We start from the raw sequence: 26,552 nt of genomic DNA on the forward strand, positions 1-26,552 counted from the left end.
CAACGTGGGCGTACAAACCATAGCAACACAGTTTGTTGGCAACAAATTCCGGGTTAGGAATACAGCGACAGCCCAAAGCAATCGATCATCCATCTCTGCAGCAGCTGCCCTTACCACGTCTGACGTGCAATACCACCATCTGCTGCACAATGTATGTACTAGAGTAAGTTTTTTCGGCTTGTCCCTTTTAGGGTCGCCACAGCGTGTCATCTCAGATGAACGCACATATATGTTTGGCACAATTTTTACGCCGATGCCCTTCCTGACGCAACCTAACTGATGGCATAGTGGTACACACTGCTGACTTTGGTGGAAGCAGTGTGGGATCAATTCTAACTCCAAGATGGTGTTGATTTGTCCCCAGCGACTGACTGTTGAGCAGCTCAGGGTGTAGTCTGTTTTTGATGGTATTTTGACTGTATAAAGTCAAGAGTTTACGAGATTTAATGAGTAGTTAGAATCGTTTATGTACTTGGATGTGCTCATCTTGGGGGCAACATGTTAATTGTCCAACTGACACAATTTTATGAAGCTTTGTATGTCTATATCGTTATATGCTTGGGCTTTACTATTATGCAAGAATTGTATAGGATTGCATTTACCACCTCAAATTTGTAAACATTACCAATTTTTTTTTTTTAAATGGGACTTTTAGGAGGGAGCATGGTTAGCACATCTGCCTCACAGTTTTAAGGACTGGGGTTCAAATCCTAGCCCCACCTGTGTGGAGGTTTGCATGCTTTCCCCGAGCCTGTGTGGGTTTTCCCCAGGCACTCTGTTTTCCTCATGCCCCGTGGCCCTAACAGGATAAGCGGTGGTGAGAATCGATGGATGGATGAGACTTTTAAGTGTGCATGAGAGGCATTTGTCCACGTAAAAGCAAGTGAAATTTAAAAAAGAACGGAAATTTATTTTTTTTCTTTACAGTTATTGATCAAAATAAATGCAAATTACCCATGTAGTAGCAAGTTTTACTTTGTTATTGTCAATTGGTGTAGATAATTATCAACAAATTTTATTCACTTGTTCATGTAAATAGACGTAATAAGTATGCAATTTATATTATGGTATGGACCCATTTTGTGGATCGTAAGAAAAGCCCTAAATACAAGATGCTCCCATTGTCAAGCATGGTGGACTAAGAAACAGTTTCTCATTTGAGGTTATATTATTTCCCGGCATACATTCTGAACCACATACCAAGTTAATCCATTTCCGCTCCCTGGGGATTGTTCTGTTTGCTGTAAAAGGCTTATCCCAGTTTAGCCGAGTGAGGCACCCCAACAAACAGCAACAAAACAAGCTCCCACAGCCAAATTTCCTTGGAAATAATACAGAAAGACAGGTAAAGGACTAAACCCCAACTTTCATTTCAGTGTTCGAAAATGAACTAAATGGTTGATTGCCAGTTAGAATAAATAATACGGTTGTGGTTTTTTACAGTGAGTGAGTGCTGCACTGTGTGGGACTGCGAGGCTCCTCCCGAAGGAGGGAGTGCAGAGGAAAGGGTGTCTGTGGAAAATGAACCGCTACACAATGCTAAAACAGCTGGGAGATGGCACCTATGGAAGTGTATTCCTGGGCAAGAGCAATGAAACTGGTGAGCTGGTTGCCATCAAGAGGTGAGAGGAGCTCTATGATGGATGGGGGGGCAAGATCAAAGTGGAGTAAGGCATAACTACTGTGTTATTACTAAACTCAAGAACCAGCAATCACTTTGAAATGGATATAATTGCTTTTGATTGTTTGTACAGAAATGATCTCCGTAGTGCCTGTTCACTCATCCAGTATGAAATTGAGTTGTTGTGACACAACCAAGTCATTCTTATCTCCCTTGTTGTCCGTATGCCTGTGAGAGAGCCATTCAACATTCTCTCAGAACATAATAACCAACCTAATAATATTAACAAAATAACAGATTCTCAGCCAAATACCTAGCACCGAGGCTGGCCAGATTTCCTGATTAAACGTGCGACTTTCAATTGGTAGAAGCACTGTCATTTATTTCAAAGCCAAAAGGTAAGCAGAGATGCATTGTTAGCACACATTAGTGTTCACTAACTGTTACTAGTGTACCACCAGCTGTCATCCACTTGCCAATTGTGAAGGACATTTTTAGACGGTGGACGACTGGTTAGAATAATCTGCCTCTCAGTTCAGAGAATCTGGGTTCAATTCTGGCCTCACCCCTATGAGTTTCATTATTCACCAGGTACACTGGTTTGCTCTCACATCTCAAAAACATCCATGGTATGTTAATTGAAAACTTTTGATTGAGCTTAGGTGTGAATTTGAGTGCAACTGGTTGTCTGTTTCTGTGTGCCCTGCAATTGGCTGGTGACCAGTTCAGGGTGTACCCGCCTCTTAGCCAGAGTTGATAGGCTCCAGTTTGCCCGTGACTCTAGTGAGGATAAGAGTTATGGAAAATGGATGAATGAATGCACAATGCCACATTTTTTGTTTCATTCTTTAGGATGAAGAGGAAGTTTCATTCTTGGGAAGAATGCATGAATCTGAGGGAGTTGAAGGTAAGACCAATGTTATCCACACTCACTGGACATGCAATCAGGCAATGAAATAGTGTTTATGAATGTTGTTGTGGCTTGCAGTGGTGCTGACCTGCACTGAGCTGTTTTGAGTAGCTTACATGCCTCTTGAAATAAGGAAAACAAATATATAAAAAACAGCTTACAATATGAAGTAGTACAGTTCTAAATTGTTACAAACTAGAAGCATATTGGCATTTCAGTAAATTATCTACCTGTATGTATGAAAACTATGAAACTATTAGAGCTGAAGAATGTCCTTAATTTGTACTTTTTTAAAGTCATATTTTGCATATCTTTGTGCCCTTGTTTTCCTTACTTTTAAACACTAATCTGTTTGGCTGTGGGTCCAGTAACCATTTGTGGTTCGGGTGATGGGATAATTGTTACTGACTGAAAAGAGCGAGAGAACAGCGGTAAGAAGACAGAAAACAATAAAAGCATAAAACAGTATGGTAGTCCGCAGGTTACGGTGGCTCAATTGGTAAAGTGTCGGCCTCACAGTTCTGAGGTCCCGGCTTCAATCCCGGACCCACCTGTATGGAGTTTGCATGTTCTCCCCGTGCCTGCGTGGGGTTTTCTCCGGGCACTACAGTTTCCTCCCACATCCACAAAACATGCAACATTAATTGGACACTCTAAATTACCCCTAGGTGTGATTGTGAGTACGACTGTTTGTCTCGATGTGCCCTGCAATTGGCTGGAAACGAATTCAGGGTGTTCCCCGCCTCCTGCCCATTGACAGCTGGGACAGGCTCCAGCACTCCCCAGGACCCTTGTGAGGATAAGCGGTTAAGAAAATGGATGGATGGGCAGTATAGTACAACGATAACAATATTACACAGGAGTTGTATTTTATATGTATGTGGACCGGAAAGGACTTGCTACACGCTGTGGGGGTGGGATGCTAGAGGAAGCAAATAGGACAGGACAGGACAGTGGAGGACTATGCATCGTGTGCTATACAGTGCCAATCACCACTACAAACAGTGTTGGGAAGATTACTTTGAAAACGTAGGTGGTTATCTAGTTGAAAATGTAATAATAAATTATTTTCTGAAGATAATATCAATATATAATCTAATAATATAGTATAATCTATAATCTAATATTTATCTATATTATATAATCCATCCATCCATTTCCTGAGCCTGTGTGGTGTACACAGTTGCCAGTTTGTTGTGCCAGCTTGTTGTGAGTCTTGTGTGAGTTTACGAGCTTTTTCTGAGTATTTGCCTCGTTACCACGTCCCAGCATTTCTGCACCACCACAGTCAAATCTAGTTTTGTTCATGTTCTAAATTTTGTCTTTGTAGCTATTCAACCTAATTTTCATGTTTTTGGACCTTGCCTTCTGCCCCGTGTTTTTGTGCATCTGCATTTTTGGACAGCTTACCTCTGTATGACCTCTGCCTGGAATTAAACCACCCTCATAAACCATGTCACTCCCTCAGAGTACTGCATTTGGGTCCTACCCCTTGCCCGTAACAGAACAAACTGTCCATACATGGACCCAATGCACGCTGCCCTTCAAGTGCAGCAGGATGAAGAATTTGCTGCCCTCCACCTCCATCTCAAGGATCAATCAGAGCGGTGGGCTTCCACGATGGTTCATTTGGCCTCGCAGTTTGCGGTTCTCTCGGACCTGGCTCAGGAGAAAGGGACAGTGCTTCTATTGCAGGCAGTTAAGTTGTTAACAAAGTTAGCATTTTGTGAGTCATGTCAAAGCAACTGGTGCCATTAACATGAGCAATGGAATGGTGACTCTTTATTCCATAAATAAATATCCTATCTGTGCTCCACCCCTAAGTCATATTATGCTCCTGGATAGAGAAATTGAAACAACAGTTTTTCATTCCGGTTCAGAAGTTAACTTGCTGAATACCATCCTTGTTCCATGCATGCACTTTGACATGTTTGAACTCAGTCAGTGCTGCAAACGGAAGTCCTTTGAGCAAGATTATCGCACCCAAAAGCTTACACTCATATTTCCAGATTCCCACTCGGAACATATTAGTTTCTACGCTTTTGACGCCATGAGTTGTAACTTAACTTTGCGAAACCCTTGGTTGAGAGTACACAACCGCCATATTGACTGGTCCTCGGGGATGTTTTGTCGTGGGGCAGCTTCTGCCCCAGACCTGTAATGATCCTGCCGGTCCAGCCCTGGATGCGCGGGTGCCCGCGCAGTCGCGCTGATTGGGAGGCACACACCTGCACCTCATGCTGGCTGATTGGCCCTGGTGTACATAGAACCATGGGGACGACTGGTCTGGCGCCAGATTGTTGCGGTTCATGCCCCGTTCCAGCACTCCCGTATCTCTGATCGTATTCCCGTGTGTACCGACCTCCGCCTGTCCTCCGACCAGCCCCGTAAGCCTGACTCCTCTGACAGAACTCAAGCTGTTGGTTAAAGACTGTAAATACACAAAGTGCGATGAGATGGTCAGAGACCGCATAGTTTTCGCTACTATCTCACCGAGTGTGCACGAAAGGTTACTCAGCCAGGGGCCGGAGCGGACGCTTGAAAAAAGCAATCGGCATAGCCCGCTCCAACGAGTTAGCAAAAGTGCAGCTAAAGGCTATGGCTAGCGACAGCCACGAGGTTCATGTTATCCACTGTTAACCTGGAAAGCAAAGTTTCACTGCGGGTGCTAGTAGGCATATTACAGCCCAAAGACCTCCGTAAAGATGTGTAACAAATATGGAGAATACCACAGTAAATTAGCTGAATGCTCAGCAAAAGGTAAACAATACCTGAAGTGTCAGTTCTTACAACCATAAGTCACAGAATGAAATACCATGATGAAAAGACCATGAGACGCTTATAAGCAAGCCAATATTCACAAAAAGATCACTAAAAAACGCGAGTAGTATTGTAGTTTTGCCGTCCAGTAGGTGTCGTAAACAAAAGTCATGTGACTCATGACGTCACATGAAAAGTATCTATTAGCGGCCACCACCTGCTCCGGTTTTAGCACTCGATCGACTGTTGCCACCTGGCCCTGCTGTTCAGATCCTGCTTTGCCTCTGGGACCGTTTTCACGAAGGTCTGACTGGTTGGCGCTGATGCAACACTTCTTCTTTTCCTTTCAGCTTATCACGATTAGGGGTCACCACAGCGGGTCATCTTTTTTCATCTAAGCCTATCTCGTGCGTCTTCCTCTCTAACACCCACAGTCTTCATGTCCTCCCTTCACAACATCCATCAACCTATTCTCTGGTCTTGGTCCGGATGCAACACTGGTGCTCTGATTTCTGGCCAAACTCCTGGACTGCTCAGCTAAGCATCTCGTTTTGGGGGGCCTGGAGAGCCACCCAACTGACCGGGGTCGCGGTCTGTGCTCTCCTCCGGGCATTCTTCCGCCCGCCCTTGGTTGGTATTTTGTTTTTTATCACGTCTGGGATCCACGCCCTGGGAAGGGGTACTGACACGGGCGCAGTCATGCCATTCTTTTGGGTGCAGCTGCTCCTGGCAGCAGTTCCCCACCTGCACCTCATTGATAAATATGCCATGCTTATAAGCTCGTGTGTCACGTTTCCATGATTTTCACTTTGTCACATTCCTTACTCCAAGTCTTTTCTCATGGTAATCAGACCCTTGTTTTGTTTTTGTCATGGGTGTGTCTGTTCCCGATGCGGCGATGAATAGATGGGCTCCTCTGCGTCTCGTTTCTGTGATTACGATCCATGTATATATTGCCGCGCTTGCGATCTGGTCCTTGCCAGATTGTTGTACTGCTATGTCATGTTCCCGTAACCTTTTACCCATGTCCTAGCTACTTTGTGTACCGAACCCTGCCTTGTTAGCGACGCTGCCTTCACGCCTGGTGATTTGGTACTGTTGGTTCTTTGGACTGCCTGCCTGTGTTCCGACCTTGGACTGAATAGAGGCGCTTCCTGAACTGTATCTGGTCTAGTGAGTCGTGGATTTTGGGTTCAGCGTCGTGCTCTGGTCATGACAGTTTTTTTGGACCTCGCATTTTGTACTGTCGTCATTTGGACTGCCTATCTGTACCAACCTCTGTCTGGATTAAACTTCTCTCTAAACAACATCTGGCTTTGGAATCGTGCATCTGGGTCCTACCCCTTGTCATTGCTCATGACAAATGAAATATAAAAGTGTTATTAAAATGTTTATTCCATTATACATGTACAGCAAGTGGAAAAACTACCAGCAATAGATTACAACAAAAGCTGCTGCTTCAAGGTCCTAATTTGAAAAACAGAAGTTTTAAGTCCAATTATCAAGATGAAACTGTTAAGATGTTATTGCTCTTTTATGTGTTCCAATGTGCAACTTTTGCAAAACCTCTGACAAACTAATAGTCGTGTTTGGAAAAATGTGTCACATTTTTAGACATAGCAGAAGGGCAAATGACCAGAGTGGCACAAGAAACCATTGCCTTTAGAAAGTGAGGTTTTTGTATCTATTTTTCAAATGTAACTAAAATTGCTATCATGGACATTTCTACTAGCAACTGATTCCACATGTTCTCTCAATAATGTAATGGATTCCAAATACGGACATTTTGGAATGAAATTAAGCAATCTTATTACAAGTAATCACATAGTTATTCCCCAACACTGACGTCAAAGATTTATACAGCAGAATTCTAACTGATTACTCTTGTTTTCCCTTGACAGTCGCTGAAGAAACTAAACCATCCTAATGTAATAAAACTGAAAGAGGTCATAAGGGAAAATGACCACCTTTTCTTTGTCTTTGAGTATATGAAAGAAAACCTCTACCAGCTCATGAATGACAGGTAACAAATGTCGTGTCAGTTTATTTTCTACTGCTTATGTGACTTTGTGTCATTTTCATCTCCAGACAGCATTCATTTGCATTGCGTTTTCGCTTGAACTTATTGATGTCATTTTTTCTTATCTTTGATGTTGCCAGGAACCATGTAATGTTTTCTGAAAACGAAATAAGGAACATCCTGTTTCAAGTGTTGTCTGGCTTAGCATTTATGCATAAACATGGTAAGAAGCTATCATTCTTTATATGGCCTAATTAAAAACTACCTTCAGACATCTTTGGTAGATATTTGAACTCTAAAAATATGGTGCAAGGGAATTTTGGGAGAACAGATAAAGTATGGTTCGGGTTAGAACCTCACAAAATTTCTTCGAAAATTATCTTGTATATTGTCTTTAACATTGTTAATTGTTTTTTTGTTAGAAATGATGCTGCACGGTTCTAAGATTTAGGGTTTATTGTCACCTTTGGGTTTCCTGTGTGGAATTTGCATACATTCATGGTAATTGTGTGGGTTTTTCCCAGCTATTCATGTTTCTTGCTCCCTTCCAAAACCAAAAAAAACAAGACACATGCACAGATAAACTCCAGATCAGGGGTCAGCAACCTTTAACACTCAAAGAGGCATTTTGACCCGGTTTCCACAGAAAAGACAACACTGGGAGCCGCAAACACTGGTTGACATCTTAAATGAAGATGTTAGCTTATATATATATATATATATATATATATATATATATATATATATATATATATATATATATATATTGTCACGAACGGGGCTCGAGGGCGGACCCAAACAAATGCACGACTCCAGAGGCAAGCAGGTAGTGTACAGAAAGACTTTATTCGGTCCGTGGTCAATGATCAGCGAGTCAGTCAGGAAAAGCAGCAATATCAGAAGAGGCAGGCTTACTAGGATGGTCATGGAACAGGCGAGGGTCGGCACACGGGAGTGCGGGAACGAGGCATGAGAATCAATGATCTGGCGGAGGACTAGTTGTCCTATAAGTACCGGGTGTAATCAGCCGAAACAGGGTGCAGGTGTGTGCCAACTAATTGGCTGGCCACACCCAGCCTGGCAAATATATTTGTATATATATATATATATATATATGTGTGTGTGTTGTGTGTGTGTGTGTGTGTGTGTGTGTTGTGTGTGTGTGTGTGTGTGTGTGTGTGTGGTGTGTGTGTGTGTGTGTCTGTACACTCTCTAAAGAATGTTTCTATATATCTATATCTTTACACTTGTAAAGTACTGTGTTGATTATGAAATTCTTGCAGTCGTCCATGTTTCAGAAAATTACATTTTATTCATTAAATACATTTTTAACTCTTGCGAAAAATCGCAGAGTTGAAGGTCTCCTTCAAACAAATTAAAAAGATGAACTTAAATTAAATCTTGAGTCAAGCCATCATCTTTTGGGGTTTTGTAGCGTGAAGGGGAGGCGTGAAGGGGAGGCTTGACGTGAATTTCAAAATACTGTAAGATCTGAAATTGAGTGGTGGAGTAAGGTAGACGAGGGGGAGAGTGAGTATAACAGAGCAGCTTGTTGTTGTTGGAGTGTTAATTAAAAAAAGCAACAAACAAACCCAGCTGTGACTCCTGTTCCCCATCGCCCAGGGTATTACAATACAATGGAAAAAAGAGCACTATTTCACTGAACAATTAAAATATATATTTGCAAAATAATTGCCTGAATATTTATTTTACCTTCTCCCCAACCTCACAGCGTCTACAAATCAGGACTGAGTAGTAAGTCACTGTAAGATGCCGTCTGGCAGGTGTGTTTACGTCTCGGAGAGTGTCACAAAAATTTGTCATTTTGGATTGCTCACCTGTGTATGACCTCTGCCATAATTCAACTACCCTTGAAAATCACGTCCCTGCATTTGGATCCTACCCCATGTCGCTAGCTTGTGACACGCTATAGCTGAAGCCCATGAACACACATGCATATACGTACACACAACGATGTGGCAGCAAGTGGCATGAAAAACAAGGTTTAAATATACAACGTAATCATGGGGTAATGATGTGTAACAGTGCGCACCACAAAGTAGCCACACAGCTGCCCACCGTGTTTGGATATCAGATTAGTAATTGAGTTCTTATAAGAATTATTCCCCTCTTGAATCTAAGCTAAATGAAGACTTTAATAAGTGTGAACGTAAGTGTATGTTGTTTATGTATGTTGTTTGTGCTCAGCGACTAGCTGGTGACCAGTACAGGGCGCACCATCCTTAATGCTCCAAATCAGTTGTGATGCGCTCCAGCTCACTCAGCGATTTTTAATGATACATTTGTTTACCAGGGTATTTCCACCGTGACATGAAACCAGAGAACTTGCTCTGCACTGGTCCAGAATTGGTTAAGATAGCAGATTTTGGGCTTGCCAGAGAAATCCGTTCCCAGCCACCATACACTGATTATGTGTCTACCAGATGGTGAGACATATATTAGGTCTGTTTTTATAAGCAAATGTTAGTTGACATACTATTTAAAAAAAAACACCACCACCAACAACAACACAAATACATGTGAGTATACACTGTTGGTTTGACAGGTACAGAGCTCCAGAAATCCTGCTGAAGTTCACCTCATACAGCTCACCTGTTGATATCTGGGCAGTGGGATGCATCATGGCAGAACTTTACACCCTCCGACCCTTGTTTCCTGGCAACAGTGAGGTGGATGAGATCTTCAAGATCTGTCAAGTCCTGGGGACTTTGAAGAAGGTGACACAGCATACAGGGAGCATATCTGTTGACTTCTTTTTTCCCCACCTATTATTTAGTTCTAAACAATTTCTCAACTTAAACTTTGATTTGCTAGGGGCTACATTCACATTGATTGCTGTTTTTTTCCTCATGTCTCTGAGCACATTAGGCAGATTGGCCGGAGGGCTATATTTTAGCCACCTCAATGAATTTCCGTTTTCCAAAATGTGTACCGACCTGCCTCAGCTCTCTGATTCCCAATGCCAGCGATCAAGCCATCACACTAATGAAAGACATGCTACAGTGGGATCCTAAGAAAAGGCCTAATGCTGCCCAGGTACATTTAAATTTTGAGGTTGTTTTTTTTTTTCGCATTGTCAGGATATGCGAATGGTCTAACACCAAAGCAGACACAAAGTGTAGAAAGAGTAATGGTAAAATTTGTTCCTGATGAGTAGGTATAGCACGTTCACAAAATGTACAAAACAAGAAAACTGGTCATGTAAAGGGCTACTAATCATCATCTTTTTCTTTCGGCTTGTCCTGTTAGGGGTCGCCATAGCGTGTCATCTTTTTTCATTGAAGCCTATCTCGTGCGTCTTCCTCTCTAACACTCACTGTCCTCATGTCCTGCCTCACAACATCCATCAACCTTTTCTTTGGTCTTCCTCTTCCTCTTTCATATATATATTTAAGTTACAATAAAAAAGAATTCCATGTTTTTTCACTTTTGTCTCATGGCTTTTCACCTATATGTCGGAAACATAGGGAATTTGTCTCTGGAAGTTGGAGCCCCTGTAGTATGACATACATGATGACAACAGAGAGCAAATTGAGACTAAGACATTGTGGTAAGAGTCACGAAGCAATCAGAGCTGCTAGTAATCTAACAATTGTCCATAGGATGCAGTCCTCTCATTTAGAGCCATTACAGTAACTAATAGGGCAATAGTCCAGTGCAATGACCACTGTGGAAAGGGCGTCATGACTTAAAGGAATGTATGCTGTTTAAAGTGACTGATCATATGATAACTTAGGACAACGTGGATTGTGAAAGTGTTGCAGATATTCCTCAGTCATTTGTGCAAGTGGAGCAGGTGGAAGAAGCTAGTAGTGGTCAATAACAGATGTGCAGATGGTGTGGCGTAGTGCAACTACTACAGTGAGTGGACAAGTAATATATATTACGAATTTTACGTTAGCTGTTTGACGTTCAGGAAGTTAATTCTGAGGAGGAAGAAGCTGTTGGAATACCTGCTAGTTTTGGTTTGAGTTACTCGGTAGCAAATATCCGATGGAAGGACTCGGAAGAGTTGGTGGCCGGGATATGGAGGGTCTGAGAGGATTTTGTCTGCTCCTCTTAGTTTGGGTAATGTGCAATTCCTCGAGGGTGGGGAAGGGAATAGCAGTTTTGATTATCCATCGCAGTCAAGAGTTTGTCCTTTTTTGTGCCAGCGCCAAACCAGACTTTGATGGAGGTACACAGTACTGATTTGATTACCGCTATGTATAACTGTCTTAACAGCTCTCGTGGCGGGCCATGCTTCCTTGGGAACAGCAGGAAGTACATCCTCTGCTGGACCTTTTTGAGGATGGAGTTAATCTCCAACTTCAGATACTGTGAGACTGTAATTCTGAGGAACTTGAAGGTCTCAATAGTTGACAGTACAGTTCTAAGTTCATAATTATCTTTGCAGTCTCGAGTGGGTCTTTGATGAGGCCAATGACTGTGGTGACATCTACAAACTTCAGGAGTTTGACTGTCAGCTGCATTGAGGTGCAGTTGTTTGTGTAGAGAGAGAAAAGCAGCAGGGAGTGGACACAATTTTATTTATCTCGCCTGCTCACTGGAGTTTCAGATTGCAGTATGGCAATCAAAAGAGCTTTAAAGTTCTTTTTTTTGTCTCGTTGGTCCACTTTGACACTGATTTTACAGAAGGTTTCGAGCATTTAAGTACTGTACATATGGTACCTGTATGTAGGTATTATGTAGATTAAACAGTAATAAAGGAGTGCGAGGAATGGCTTGATATGCATTTTTTTTTCCAGTGGTATAGCAGAGGTCTAAATTGTTATGTTCCCTGGTCGGACAGTCTATGTGGTGCTTGTATTTACGGAGTTCGTGGTTGAGTTTAAACTTGTGAAGATGTCTGAGAATAATGAGGTGTGACTGTGGATGTTTTTCTCATTTATTTGTTTGGCAAGCGTTAGCAAGCCTGTGTTCATCTTAGCCTGAGGTGGAATATAAACACCAACATGGATGAAAGACGCAAACTCACCCGCCAAGTAGAATGGCTTAAAGAGTTCAAGAACAGGAATTTTAAATGCAGGCTGCAGTTTTGTGACATCCGGGCATAATTTTAAAATTGATATAGAAGATATCTATAGAAGGTCTGCCCAGTGAAGTTCAAAGCCAGGAAGCATAACAGCTCTGTTGAGAATGTGTTCGCACAGCCAGGTCTCAGTGAAGCACAGGGCAGTGGAAAGTCCGAAGTCCTTGCTGGTTTTTTGTTTTGTAAATTTCCTGGCGTGGCCATAGAGATTAGGACTTGGATCTGATTACAATAGCTCCCGGGTGTCCATATCCTTGCTTAGCTCCTCCCTACGCCATCTATGGAAAACAAAAGCAAAGACACACAGAACAAATGGGAGAGAAAAAAACACAACACAACCTGGAGAGGATCGTGACATGTACCACTTTCCTACATACATATATTCACTTTTTCGTTGCCTTTTCTCTCTTACTTACCATCACTGATATACTTCCGTGGTCACAAAATAAAAGAGTTAATCCTTTGGATGTTCTTTGAGGTAAATCCTACAAGATACGCAGACAGACTGTATCTCATGATGTCATGCATGATGGTTTGGCCCACAAAATTTTTAAGATATATTTTCCAGATATTTTTGGCTCAACTCCAAATTATATGAGTTCAGGGACTTTGGACTCTGGAAGTTCCATTGTAAAAATCTGGAAATCTGGACTGGGTTTCTAAAGATGTCAACCATTATAATACCTGGTATGACAAATGATATGTTTTGCTCAACATGGCTTTTATTTTTTGCATCATTTCCAGGCACTGCGGTATCCATACTTTTATGTGGGACAATCACTTGGTGTCCCTATGAAGTACTCAAAGCAGCACAAGCTCCTTTCGAAGGATCTCAAAGGATCTGTGGAAGAAAAAGCTCCACGTAAGACAAACAAATTGTGTCAGGAGCCCAAAAAAACCCCAAAAGAATCACAGACCACCACCCAAGCTCTCCATGAGCCAATTCATCCCACCCAATCCCCCCATAAGGTGGACACACAACAACAAACATGTCCCAGCTTGGTTGCAGAAGAACAGCAAGAACCTCTTAGCCTGGTGAAAAACAGGCAGCCCATAACTGTATGTATCAAGTCAAATAAACAGTATATGATCAGGGCAAAATGTGATTATAGTCATATTTTCCATCTTCCTGTGAAATGAAAGCCTACACAAACGGTAACCACTGGGACAGGGAACAGTGTTACGAGACTGAGAGCTGGACGAAGACGATGGGGTCAAACGTCTATCAAATCGGTCGACAGCTGGGATACTGCTGATGATGCAGATATTGGAGTTTCCATCTCCAAAAAACCCACCATCAGTGCTTTGAGGGATGAACCCCTTGATGTGTCAAACAGTTGGTAAGTCATTAATCAATCGATTTATAATATGTAAGTATTTCAGTGTAAAGAAAAAAAACTTCTATCCAGTTTTCCTGTGTCAAAGACTTCTACACCAGTAAAACCAACAGGCATCAATGGACTGGAAAGAGGGGACTCCGCAATGTTGTCTCCCAAACAGCACTACATGCAACAGTCCAGATACCTACCAGGTGAGAATGAGAATGAACATTAAACTCCTAAAGGGCATTTTTAAGTCACTCTACCAAGTCAACAGAATGGAGCTCAACTTTGTTTTCCCCAAGGTATTATTTCCTTGCAAATGTTCAAGTACAAAGACTGATTTTATGTGTGTGAGCATTTAATCAAGGTTTTTATTATCAATTCTAGAATATGCCTAGCACATGAAGAGGATTGAAACTATGGTACTCAAGAGCCCACAGCGCTACAAAAGACAATGTGAATAATTAACATCACTAAAAAGAAGCTGAATAAAAACATGGTATATATTGTATAAAAAGTATAAATTAAATGTGCAAATATCAAAGACTAGGGGACATGTGCAATATTGTCAAAATCTGGGTACCAAGGCACAAAGACATTTCAAAATTACAAGGCAGTGTGGGCAGTTGTGCACGTGCAGTTACGTGTGCGTAGGGATTCAGAGTTCAGGTGGGGATAGGACAGGAGTTGTAGAGGGGGCAGAGCAGGCAAAGAGTTCAGCTTCCTGATAGCCTGATGAAAAAAATGTGTTTAAATGGTCTAGTCCTGGCTAACAAACTGATGGGACTGAAGAAGCAGTGAGATGGATGGGTGGCATCCCCCTGCAATGTGGAGGACTTTGCAGGTGAGGCGGGTGCTGTAAATGTCCTACAGTGAGGGAAGAGAGGTTCCAATCATCTTTTCAGCTGGCCTCACTCTGCAATGGAGAGTCATGCATCAGGATGCAATACTAAACAGTGGTGCAGCAGACAAGGTAATGCAGCCCTATGGTGGAACAAGCCAGTGCAATCTGTAGGCTGGTCCTAAGACTGGATAAATGCAGAGGGTTCCATCAGGAAGGGCATCCGGTGTAGAACTGTGCCAAACAAATATGAGCGTTCATATAAAGAATACCATACCAGATCAGTCATGGCCCAAGTTAACAACGCCCACCCCAGGCCCCGTTAACCTGCAGGGCTTTGGTGGAAATTCAGCTCCTGTGGGTCGAAGGCAAAAAAGAGGAGGAAAGCCGATTCGTCAGCAGAAGAAGAAGAGGAATGCACAGAGCCTACAACTGAGTGTAGGGCCTTTGAATGTTGGGACTATGACAGGAAAAGCTCAGGAGTTGGTTGACATGATGATTAGGAGAGAGGTAGATATATTGTGCATCCAAGAGAGCAGGTGGAAGGTAGTGAGGCGAGAGGTTTAGGAGCAGGGTTTAAATTATTTTAACATGGAGTAGTTGGGAAATGGAGTAGGGGTTATTTTAAAGGAAGAGCTTGGTAAGAATGTCTTGGAGGGTGAAAAGAGTATCAGATCGATTGATGAGGCTGAAACTCGAAATTGATGGTGTTATGTATAATGTGATAATCGGCAATGCCCCACAGGTAGAATGTGACCTAGAGTTGAAAGAGAGATTTTGGAAGGAATTAGATGAAGTAGTTCTGAGCATCCCAGACAGAGAGAGAGTTGTGATTGGTGCAGATTATAATGGACATGTTAGTGAAGGAAACAGGGGCGATGAAGAAGTGATGGGTTAATATGGCATCCAGGAAAGGAACTTTGAGGGACAGATGGTGGTGGACTTTACAAATAGAATTGAAATGGCTGGAGTGAATACATTTTTTTCCAGGAGAGGCAGCAACAAAGAGTGACCTCCAAGAGCGGAGGTAGAAGCATGTGGATTACAGGTGGATTATATATTGTGCAGATGTTGTAATCTAAAGGAGGTTACTGACTGTAAGGTAGGGGAGAGTGTAACTCTACACCATAGGATGGGGGTCTGTAGGAGAACTCTGGGGGTGGGTAGGAAGCTTAGGAAGACAGAGGTTGAACAGAGAACCATGGGATGGAAGCTGAGAAAAGAAGACTGTTGTGTAGCCTTTTGGAAAGAGGTGAGACAGGCTCTCGATGGACAGGTGGAGCTCCCGGAAGACTGGACCACTACAGGCAAGGTGATCACAGAGACAGGCAAGACATGACGACATGTACACCAGGTGTGCCACGAAAGGAGAAAAGGACCCCTCCAGGTTGGCCAGACAGAGGGATAGAGATAGGAAGGATGTGCAGCAGGTAAGGGTGATTAAGAATAGCGAAAATGTGTTGACTGGTGCCATTCATGTGCTAAATGGAAAAAAATACATTGAGAAGTTGATGAATGAAGAAAATGTCAGAGAAGGAAGGGTAGAAGAGGCAAGTCTGAAGGACCCGGAAGTGTCAATGATTAGGAAGGGGGAAGTTAGAAAGACAGGCTAGACTCAGGACAGGAATAAGTATCTGCAAGCAACAGTATGGTTTGGTTTCATACCTAGAAAGAGTACCGCAAATACAGAGAAGATGCTACATTGTGTTTTTGTGGATCTGGAGAAAGCCTATGACAGAATACCAAGAGAGGAACTGTGGTACTGCATGTCTACGTCTGGTGTGACGGAGAAAGATGTCAGAATAGTACAGGACATGTATGAGGGCAGCAGAACAGTGGTGAGGTGTGCTATAGGTGTGACAGAAGAATTTAAGGTGGAGGTGGGACTGCATCAGGAGTCAGCTCTGAGCCCTTTCCTGTTTGCTGTTGTCATGCACAGACTGATAGATAAGGTTAGACTGGAATCCACTTGGATCATGACATTGTGATATGCAGTGAAAGCAGGGATCAGGTGGAGGAACAATTAGAAAGATGGAGGCATGCACTGGAAAGGAAAGGAAAGGAAAGGAAAGGAAAGGAAAGGAAAGGAAAGGAAAGGAAAGGAAAGGAAAGGAAAGGAAAGAAGATAAGCCAAAGTAAAACAGAATATATGTGTGTGAATGAGAGGGGTGGAGGGGGAAGAGATATCGAGGGTGGATGACTTCAAATACTTGGGGTCAACAATCCAGAATAATGGTGAGTGTGGTAAGGAAGTGAAGAAAATGCTCCAAGCAGGTTGGAACAGCTGGCGGAAGGTGTCTGGTGTGTTATGTGACAGAAGAGTCTCTGCTAGGATGAAAGGCAAAGTTTATAAAACAGTGAGGCCAGTCTCAATGTATGGATTAGTGACAATGGCACAGAATAGACAACAGGAAGCTGAGGTGGAGGTGGCATTTATGAAGATATTGAGGTTTCTCTAGGAATGAGCAGGTTGGATAAGATGGGAAATAAACTCATTAGAGGGACAACCAATGTTGGATGTTTTGGAGACAAGGTTCGAGAGAGCAGATTTCGATGGTTTGGAGATGTCCAGGGGCAAGGTACTGAGTATATTGTTAGAAGGGTGCTGAGGATGGAGCTGCCAGGCAAAAGAACGAGAGGAAGACCAAAGAGAAGGTGGATGAATGTGGTGAGGGAAGACATGAGGGCAGTTGGGGTTAGAGAGGAAGAAGCAGGAGATGGGCTGAGATGGAAAAAAGATGACACGCTGTGGCGACTCCTAATGGGACAAGCTGAAAGGAAAAGAAGAAGATGCAGCTGGTAAGGATGCTCTCTCTGGTCTCACTGTAGAAGGAGCACATGAGGATTGGAGCTTTGGCTCTGCACAGAAACCTGTGAGTGTATCTGTGCCTTGGGACATTAAGTCTTGATTAAGATGGGCTAAATGCTACCATTAGGACTAATAAATATGACAAGTGCATCTTCTTCCTTCGGGTATACCATGTCTGAAGTGGTAGAGGTCAGCTCCCTACCTGACGGTTGTGGGTTCAATCCTCAGACTCACTTGTGGTTAATGCGTCTTTCAGCACGATACACAACCCCTAGTTTCTGTTTTGTCATCAGTACGTGATTGAGGAAACAGTGTTACGTGCACTGTATGCCTGAAAGGTGATAAAGCACAATACAAATAAAGCACAATTAATTTCATTGAACTGAAATGTTTCATGCACAGTGAAGAAAAAAAGCATTTGAACACCCTGCTATATTGCAAGTTCTCCCACTGAGAAGTCATGCAAATTTTTATTGTAGGTGAATGTCCACTGTGAGAGAGATAATCTAAAAAGAAAAATCCAGAAATCACAATGTATGATTTTTTTTTAATGATTTGTGTGACACACAGCAGCAAATAAGTATTTGAACACCTGAGTAAACCAATGTTAATATTTGGTACAGTAGCCTTTCTTTGCAATTACAGAGATCAAACATTTCCTGTAGTTGTTCACCAGGTTTGCACACACTGCAGGAGGGATTTTGGTCCACTCCTCCACACAGATCTTTTCTAGATCAGACAGGTTTCTGGGTTGTCGCTGAGAAACACGTAGTTTCAGCTCCCTCCAAAGATTTTCTATTGAAATTAGGTCTGGAGACTGGCTAGCCCACGCTAGAACCTTGATATGCTTCTTATGGAGCCACTCCTTGGTTTTCCTGGCTGTGTTTCGGGTCATTGTCATGTTGAAAGATTCAGCCACGACCCATCTTCAATACTGTGACTGAGGGAAAGAGGTTGTTCCCCAAAATGTATCAATACATGGCCGCGGTCACTCTGACTGAGGGAAAGAGGTTGTTCCCCAAAATGTCACAATACATGGCCGCGGTCATCCTCTCCTTAATACAGTGCAGTCCTTTCCCATGTGCAGAAAAACACCCCCAAAGCATGATGCTACCACCCCCATGCTTCACAGTAGAGAGAGTGTTCTTGGGATGGAACTCTTCATTCGTCTTCCTCCAAACACGGTCAGTGGAATTATGACCAAAAAGTTCCATTTTGGTCTCATCTGACCATAACACTTTCTCGCATGACTCCTCATTGTCATTCAAATGGTCATCCGCAAACTTAAGACTGGCCTTGACATGTGCTGGTTTAAGCAGGGGAGCCTTCCGTGCCATGCATGATTTCAAACCATGACGTCTTAGTGTATTGGCAACAGTCACCTTGGAAACGGTGGTCCCAGCTCGTTTCAGGTCATTGACCAAGTCCTGTCGTGTGGTCCTGGACTGATTCCTCACCTTTCTAGCGATCATTGAGACCCCACGAGGTGATATCTTGCATGGGGCTCCACTCCAATTGAGATTGACTGTCATGTTTTGCCTCTTCCATTTTCTAATCATTGCTCCAACACTGGACCTTTTTTCACCAAGCTGCTTGGCAATATCTCTATATCCCTTTCCAGCTGCGTAGAGTTGTACAAATTTCTCTCTGGTGTCTTTGAACACCTCTTTGGTCTTGGCCTTGTTACAAGTTTGAGTCTTATTGATTGTATGGGGTGGATAGGTGTCTTTATGCAGGTAACAACCTCACACAGGTGCATCTGATTCAGCATAATACAAGGAGTGGAGGTGGACTTTTAAAGGCGGGTTCAGCGGTGAATCCCACTGTCCTAGGTTCAACCTCTAGGTGCCACCAATTCTTTTTAAGGCCCAAGTGGGGCCTTTTCTCCTGAGCCATAGCCACTGGCTGTCTTTTTCTGCCACCTTCGAGAGATCTGTGACTGCCTGCCGGTGGGCCTTCCCTCGGGCTCCCATCTATCTGAGTAGTCTTGATGTGAAGAAGGCTATAAACCCTCTGCAGTCTACTTCCATTGGGCGTACCTCTGATCTTCAGCTTTGCTGTTGAACTTCAGCCGCAAGTCATGCATACCTGAGCCTCTTCCGCTGGTACGCCTCCTCGACTGCTCCCTCCAAGGGCACTGTGAATCGATGATGTAGACGAGCTTGAGAGAGGCAGAGCAAAGCAAAAGATCTGGTCATAGGATGATAGCTGCAATCTCAGCTGGAAAGCAGAGCTTTTTGTCCAGGTCTTCCAGCAACTTCCATTCTCGTGCACTGCCCAGCTGACCGCTGTCTGGTCGCTTGTTGGTGTGGCTGGTTTGACTCTCCCCCTCCCGAACAAACAGCCTTGGTAGCCTGTTGGCTGACAAGGGTAGAAGGGCGTTCCCCCTCATCCACTGGTTTTCCAGAACACCAGTGAGTCACTTCAGCACTTGGTTGTGGCGCCAGGTGTAACGGCCTTGAGTAAGGCTGGTCTTGCATCCGACCAGGATGTGCTTCAGTGTTGCGGGACTCAGGCATAACAGGCATTTGGGGTGTTCAGCATACCACTGGTTTAGGTTCGTGGGAGAAGGCAAGACGTCATATACAGCTCTAATTGTAAAGCTTGCCCTGTATGCCATCATCTTCCACAGCACACAGGGGATGTTCCATGCCTCCACTCATTCCCAGGCCAACCGTTGCCTTTGCTTGGCCTGTGACACAGCTTTGGTGCACGTTCTTGCTTCCTCTTCCTGACGTACCTTATGGACCACCAGTTTGCACCTCTGAGCAGTTGTGGCTTTGCTCCATACTGACTTGCAGCCCCAAGCCCAAGGACACTCCGCTCCTCCTGCACTCGGCTAACAATGTCTTTGTGCCTGTCCCTGAGTGCTGCCTTTGCCTGTTCAGTGTCAGTTGGTGGAGTCCACTTCCTCCCAGTGGCCAGGATGGGGGCAGTCCGGGCTCCAAGTGGATCGCTGGAATCAAGAAGCATCATTTCCAGTCTGACTTTGGCGCACTTGTACTCTTCTGCTAGGCTGGAAATGGGCAGGTGTAACATCCCTTTACCATAGAGACCAATGCTGCTGAGGCACCTGGGAAGGCAAAGCCACTTTTTCACAAACCGACCAGTTTCTCCAGCTTTTCCACCTTTGGGCGCGGGATTACTTGAAGGGGTAGTGGCCAAAGGAGTTAAGTAAATAACCCGTACTGCAAGCACCAGAGCTTCAACAGGGCTCTGTCAATGTTTTCCAGGCCACTGGCCACCTTTCTGAGCTGCTTAACTTGCTCTTTCAGAGGCAGCGGCCTACGCTCTTCATAGGTTTCTCGGAGACCATCGGAATTGGTTCCTCACCATTGTGAAAGTGGTTGTTTGACATCTTTCTTTTGACGATAGAAGTGCTTCACAACTTACGTGGCTTGATTTCCATGCGTGCCAGCTCAATGTTTTCCTGGAGGTTTTTGAACAATCGTGCAATGCAAGCCTTGGTTGTGGTAAACGTGGTGAGGTCATCCATGTAAACTCTGACTGGAGACGGCCTCACATCAAGGTCTTATTTGATGCCCACCAACCACCCAGCGAGAGGCCCGGATAACCGGATGACCTCCATGGCCAGGGTGAATAGCAACGAGGAAAGGGTACACCCAGCCATGATTTCCACTTCCAGGTGCTGCCATGCAGTGGTGTACCTTGCTGTTATAACACAGAGCTGGACATCCTTGAAGTAAACTCTAACCAGGTTTGTAAACGCTCGGACCTTGAAATATTCGAGCGCTGTCCAGAGGATATTATGAGGGATTTAGCCAAAGGTGTTTGCTCAGGCCAGAAACAGCACATGGAGGTCTCTTCCCTCCTTTTTGGCAACCTGGATCTGATGCCAGATGATGCCAGCATGTTCTTTGCATCCAGAGAAGGCAGAGATTCCTCCTTTCTGGATTGACGTATCAATCAGGTTGTAACCCCGCAGGTATTCTGCCAGCCTATAAGCAAGCACACTGAAGAAAATGTTCCCTTCAATATTTTAGAAGGCTGATCTGTCAAAACTGTCCAATCGCTGATGAGTCCTTCTCTTTTTTGAATAACAATTCTTCCAGTTCTACGCCAGGCAGTTGGTATCTCCCTCTTCTGCCACACAACCCTCATCAGTTTCCAGAGGAATTGCAGGAAATCTGGCATGTTTTTGTAGCGCATGAATGGAATCCCATTGGGACCAGGAACCAACGCAGCTCTTGCTCGATGAAGAATATGAATGACCTCACCTGAACTTGGTGGACTGATATGCAACTCGGGGTCTGGTAGATTTATTGGTGACATATCTGGTGGGAGTGTAACTTCTTCATGATAGCAGTCATCTTTGCTGGAATTCTTTTAGATTAGCCATCATCAAGAGATTTCCGCTCTTTTTGTTTGCAAAGAGACTCTTCAGAAATCTAAAGGGATCTTAATAGAAATGTGACCTTGTATGTTCCTTGCCTCTGAGTTTTTTTTCCAAAGGTTTTCAGCTCTCCACAGGGCTGCAAGCCCCCCCCCCCCGGATTTCTTCCTGCAGCAGGTTTAGGCCATCCTCCTCCTCCTCTGTGGTATTCCTCCACTAGTTCTTCAGGTCCCTCCTCTCCTTGATCAGGCGATCTATCTCTTTTCATTTTGGGGAAAGCTGGGGAGCCTGTTTGCCTTCCACCACACCAAATTGTTTCGCCCCATATGTATAGATGAGGTGACCCATACTTTCCTCCATCTTACTTGCAGGACTGTGAAGGTTACTGATTCGTTTTGCTATGTATATACTTTGGTCCAAAATCAATATACGGTCCATTAGTGAAAGTTACAGAATGGATTGCTCAGTCACCGGTAATCTACTGCAGACACAACATGGAGTGTTTTATCTTTCAGAATAAGAGATATAAGTACATTGTTACCAGTCACTGATTTGACGGGCGCATATGCACCTGCGCGCCATCGCAGTTTCAAATCTGCACAGTCGAGCATGAAAAACCACACGTGTAAAATTTGTTACGAGTAGAAATACATAGCTTTTGAAAGACGTCGCATATTTTGTGTAGTCTTGATCAATTTTCCCTGTAATATGCGCACTTGTCGCACACTCTCAGTGCACATGAAAACCAATCCAGCGAACCACAGCCTCGTGTCTTTTTTTTTTTTTTACCTCGGAAACACACGAGCTGCTGCTCAGCCTACTTCTACTTCCTACTTTACCCGTACATTTTTCAAATGTGAGTGACTGTTGTTAACTTAAATGTTGCTCTCTTTGTGCGCACACATGCGCAATGGCACACACTCAAAGCATGAAGCCCTTGAATAACAAGACAGTATTACTGCACGTTTTCCTTTGGTGGTTCTTGGTGTTTAATTTTATAGTGTTCCAAACACCCTTGCTTTGTATCTGTTTCGGATTCACCACAGGTTTGTTTTATTTGATGATTTAATTAATGAAAATGGAAATGGCATTTTATTGTTTTTTTATGAATGAAAAGGACATTTTTCTTTTGAACAATACAGTATTAATCTATGACGTGGTATGACATGTGTGCTGACCAACCTCAATAAGTGCTCTTTGACTCACTGAAAAGGTAATGATTTGTATTTGCGTACCCCGATGCAGCAGCACGACTACAGTGACTTCACCTGACCTTTGTGGGATTTTCAGGCAAAGATCCAAAAAGATCTTCAACAGGAAACCAGGGGGTCACCAGAAGCCTGTGGGACATCTTAGGCTTAGCTCAAGGACAGGAACAGGAACGCTCCCTAATTAAAGGTATAAACTTAACAAGAACAACAAGGTTTTGTGAAGATTTACTTGGCAGTGTACAAGATAGTTTTGTATCACTTTTCTAGACGCCTTCATGCCCAAGACAAATATTTCACCTGTTGAGATGTCCGAAACTAAAGACGTAAAACAGATGACTCCACTAGCACAGAGTGGAGGCCCCTCTGCTGGTAAATTACATCACCGCATGTTCTTTCTTTTTCATTATAAATAAATATTGTGCCACTTAGAGATTAAAATAAATACCAGAAAATGGTCGACTCGGACAAATTAGTTGTTCATTTTCTAAACTCATCCATTTGACATTCCTGGATTTTTAGGTGATTTTTCACCCCCTGCTGATCTCCGGATTGACTCAAAATTGAAAGTGTCCAAGAGTGCAATCTTCTCTAATAAAGGTAAATTCAAATAATGCTGAAAAAATATGCAACTTTAAAGATATCATAATCTAATTTTGCTGATCCCCAGATATTCAGATAGACCATGATGACTTCAGATCTCCTCAAATCCCTTGTCCAAATGCCATTTTTTCAGGAATGAACACTTTCTCTAGAAACATAAACATGCCACCAATACATGGGCGGGTAGACTGGACTGCCAAATATGGAGGCAATCGATAGAACATCAGTGTGTGGTACCATGTGCAGATTACTTCTGATATCCTATCATTAATTCACCAAATCTTGAAATATTAACAGAAAAAACCCAGTGAATGCTACAATTGTTGACATTGCAAAGACTCATTTTGCCATGATCCTTCACAATAACACCTCCATATTTCACAAAGATAAACAGTTCTGCAACAGCAAATTGTTCATACTGAAGTGTGACCACTTGTGCTGGTGCAAACCATAAACCCAACCCCTACCCAATTCTCACACACAGGTTTCCTACCAGAATTAGCAGACTTGTAAGGATCCATAGTGTTATACAATCGACAACATTCCATGTTACTCATGATGAATGCGACTCCAGCCTATAGTCCTTCTGTGATTCCTGTGTACGAGAGGCTGTCATCTAAGTCTATCTCATGCATCCTCCTCTCTTAACACCCACTGTCCTCATGTCCTCCCTCAAAACATCCATCAACCTTTTCTTTGGTCTTCCTCTCAACCTTTCATATATGGATTTAAGTTACAACAAAAAAGAATTCAATGTTTTTTCACACTTGTCATGGTTTCCACTTTTGTCTCATGGTTTACACTCCCATCAATTCCCGATGACTGTTTTCACAATTCCCGCTCCCTGCTGCTCCTAATTAGCTCCGCTCCCATTCCGGCCCAGTCGTGAGTGATCGTGAAGTTCACTTGTGACAGAGGACAAAATGATGAAGTATTTCTTGCAAGCATTCAAGAAATAACCATGCATCTTTCCATCCAGAGAAAACACTGCACTGTACAGAAACACAAAAGGGGTACTGTACTGGAATCATAACCATTAAACAGAAAAATGCAGTCAAAAGTATTTATTGTGCTACCAGTTTTTTTTTTTTTATTTCTGGATACATTCATGCAAATATCAGTTATATGCATAAAGAAACTTTCTTTGGAGTAAAGACTTTGCATACAAATTAATACAACTGTTACATGTGAAAATGTTTTTAAAGATGTGTTCTGTTACGATTGAGGCGAGTGAAGGGTGAGGAAGGACCCAGGGAAGCAGGGGCAAAGACAGGAGTAGAGGAATCTCAAAAATATTGAACGCTTGAAAACAACTTCAATAACCAAAAGTATTCAATGTAACAAAGTATGACTTAAATAAATCTACACGAGAAAGTTGACATGATTGAAAAAACAATGAGCAAATAAAGCAACAAACAACCCACAACATGGACAATGGACTGACACGAACTGAAAAACTGGAGCGCTAAATACAGAGAGCTTGACGAGACAACAAGAAACACCTGGACAGGACTGGACAGGCTGGAGGGAGCTGATTGGTCAACACAAGGGAGGAGGGCAAACGCGAACAGTGGACACAATTCACAAAATGAGCACACAAGACATGGAACATGACATTATCTGTAAATACATGCATGAAATGTTTTATTGGACAAGATGACTGCAATTGACTGGTGACCAGTTAAGGCTGCACCCAACCTCTCTTCCAAAGGCAGCTGAGCTTGGCGCCAGCAAGCCTATTGTGGATAACTGGTACAGAAAATGGATGGATGGATGGACATGATATTTCAGTGAACAAAAATATAAACGTGACATTTTTGTTTCATTTTTAATTTGGATGGATGGACATGATATTTCAGTGAACAAAAATATAAACGTGACATTTTTGTTTCATTTTTAATTTTCCATCTTACTTGCAGGACTGTGAAGGTTACTGATTCGTGTCGCTATCTTTCCATTGGTCTGAAGATATGTTTCTTCAAACAGATGTTTTTTTTTTAAATTCACTATTAATATTTTGTTTGACCAATATTCTGTGGGCTCAAAGTGATTATACTTAGCACCAGATTTATAGTTACGTAGGATGAGTAAAGTTTCCGTACAACTTTAATTTTGTGTTTAATGCTTATATAAAACGTTGAATGTTTGTGTGGTTGCACTACTACATTGTTGAATTGTTTTGTTTAAAAAAAAAAAAGGGGGGGGGGAGGGCGGGGGGAGACAATGTACCGATCAAGACATGTTTTGTTGTGTCACTCTGCCTTCTACTGGGCATACGAGGGGGTTGTTTTGTGTCGGAATACAGCCAGCATTCAGCAGTGAGAGATTAACGTGTCAATAAAAACCGGAGGTAACGTATTGTTCTGTCTGAAGTCATTGAAAACACCAACATTACATTCATTTCAGTTTTTTTTATACTTTTTGTGACACTTGTTTGATGATGTGCTGTCAGATTTGTTTTCATCTGCCTTAGCTCATTGAAGGTTAGTGAACATTGTGTGCATGTGAGCATGAATGGTCGTTTGTCACGTATCCCTTGAGATTGAACAATCCAGGGTTTACCCCGCTTCTTGGCAAAATAATGATGAAAAGTGCCCCTTTACTGTTAGCTGAGAATGAAAACAAACAAATGTTACTTCATGAACAATATTGCGAGGTAAATATTTAAATATAGACATTGCCATCACATTGAATTTAGTTAGATGTGTTGAAAGTATTGCTAATCTAAAAAAAATAAATAAAAATCCAGAAATTACAATGTATGATGTTTTTAACGATTTATTGTGTGATACAGCTGCAAATAAGTATTTGAACACCTGAGAAAACCAATGTTAATATTTGGTACAGTAGCCTTTGTTTGCAATTACAGAGGTCAAACGTTTCCTGTAGTTGTTCACTAGGTTTGCACACTATAGGAGGGATTTTGGTCCACTCCTCCACACAGATCTTTTCTAGATCAGACAGGTTTCTGGGTTGTCGCTGAGAAACACGTAGTTTCAGCTCCCTCCAAAGATTTTCTATTGAGATTAGGTCTGGAGACTGGCTAGCCCA

The 26,552-nt window shown here is 42.8% G+C and overlaps 1 protein-coding gene across 2 annotated transcripts; it reads left to right on the top strand.

The window, feature by feature from the left end:
• Window positions 1-11: 11 nt before the first annotated feature.
• LOC133503083 (serine/threonine-protein kinase MAK-like) lies at window positions 12-25,688 on the top strand. Of its 2 annotated transcripts, none has more exons than XM_061824229.1 (15): window positions 12-151; window positions 1,444-1,622; window positions 2,474-2,528; window positions 7,193-7,314; window positions 7,452-7,534; window positions 9,626-9,758; window positions 9,878-10,049; window positions 10,201-10,368; window positions 13,109-13,423; window positions 13,508-13,704; window positions 13,774-13,895; window positions 22,981-23,088; window positions 23,169-23,270; window positions 23,421-23,498; window positions 23,569-25,688. In XM_061824229.1, exons 2-15 carry the CDS (start codon window positions 1,522-1,524, stop codon window positions 23,718-23,720), a joined length of 1,908 nt encoding a protein of 635 aa, XP_061680213.1. In that variant the 5' UTR covers window positions 12-151; window positions 1,444-1,521; the 3' UTR covers window positions 23,721-25,688. The 2 variants fall into 2 exon arrangements, with proteins under 2 accessions (XP_061680213.1, XP_061680214.1); XM_061824230.1 differs by having other exon boundaries at window positions 29-163.
• Window positions 25,689-26,552: the final 864 nt, after the last annotated feature.

This window comes from Syngnathoides biaculeatus, chromosome 7 (assembly GCF_019802595.1).
Source record: "Syngnathoides biaculeatus isolate LvHL_M chromosome 7, ASM1980259v1, whole genome shotgun sequence".
Lineage (NCBI taxonomy): Eukaryota > Metazoa > Chordata > Actinopteri > Syngnathiformes > Syngnathidae > Syngnathoides > Syngnathoides biaculeatus.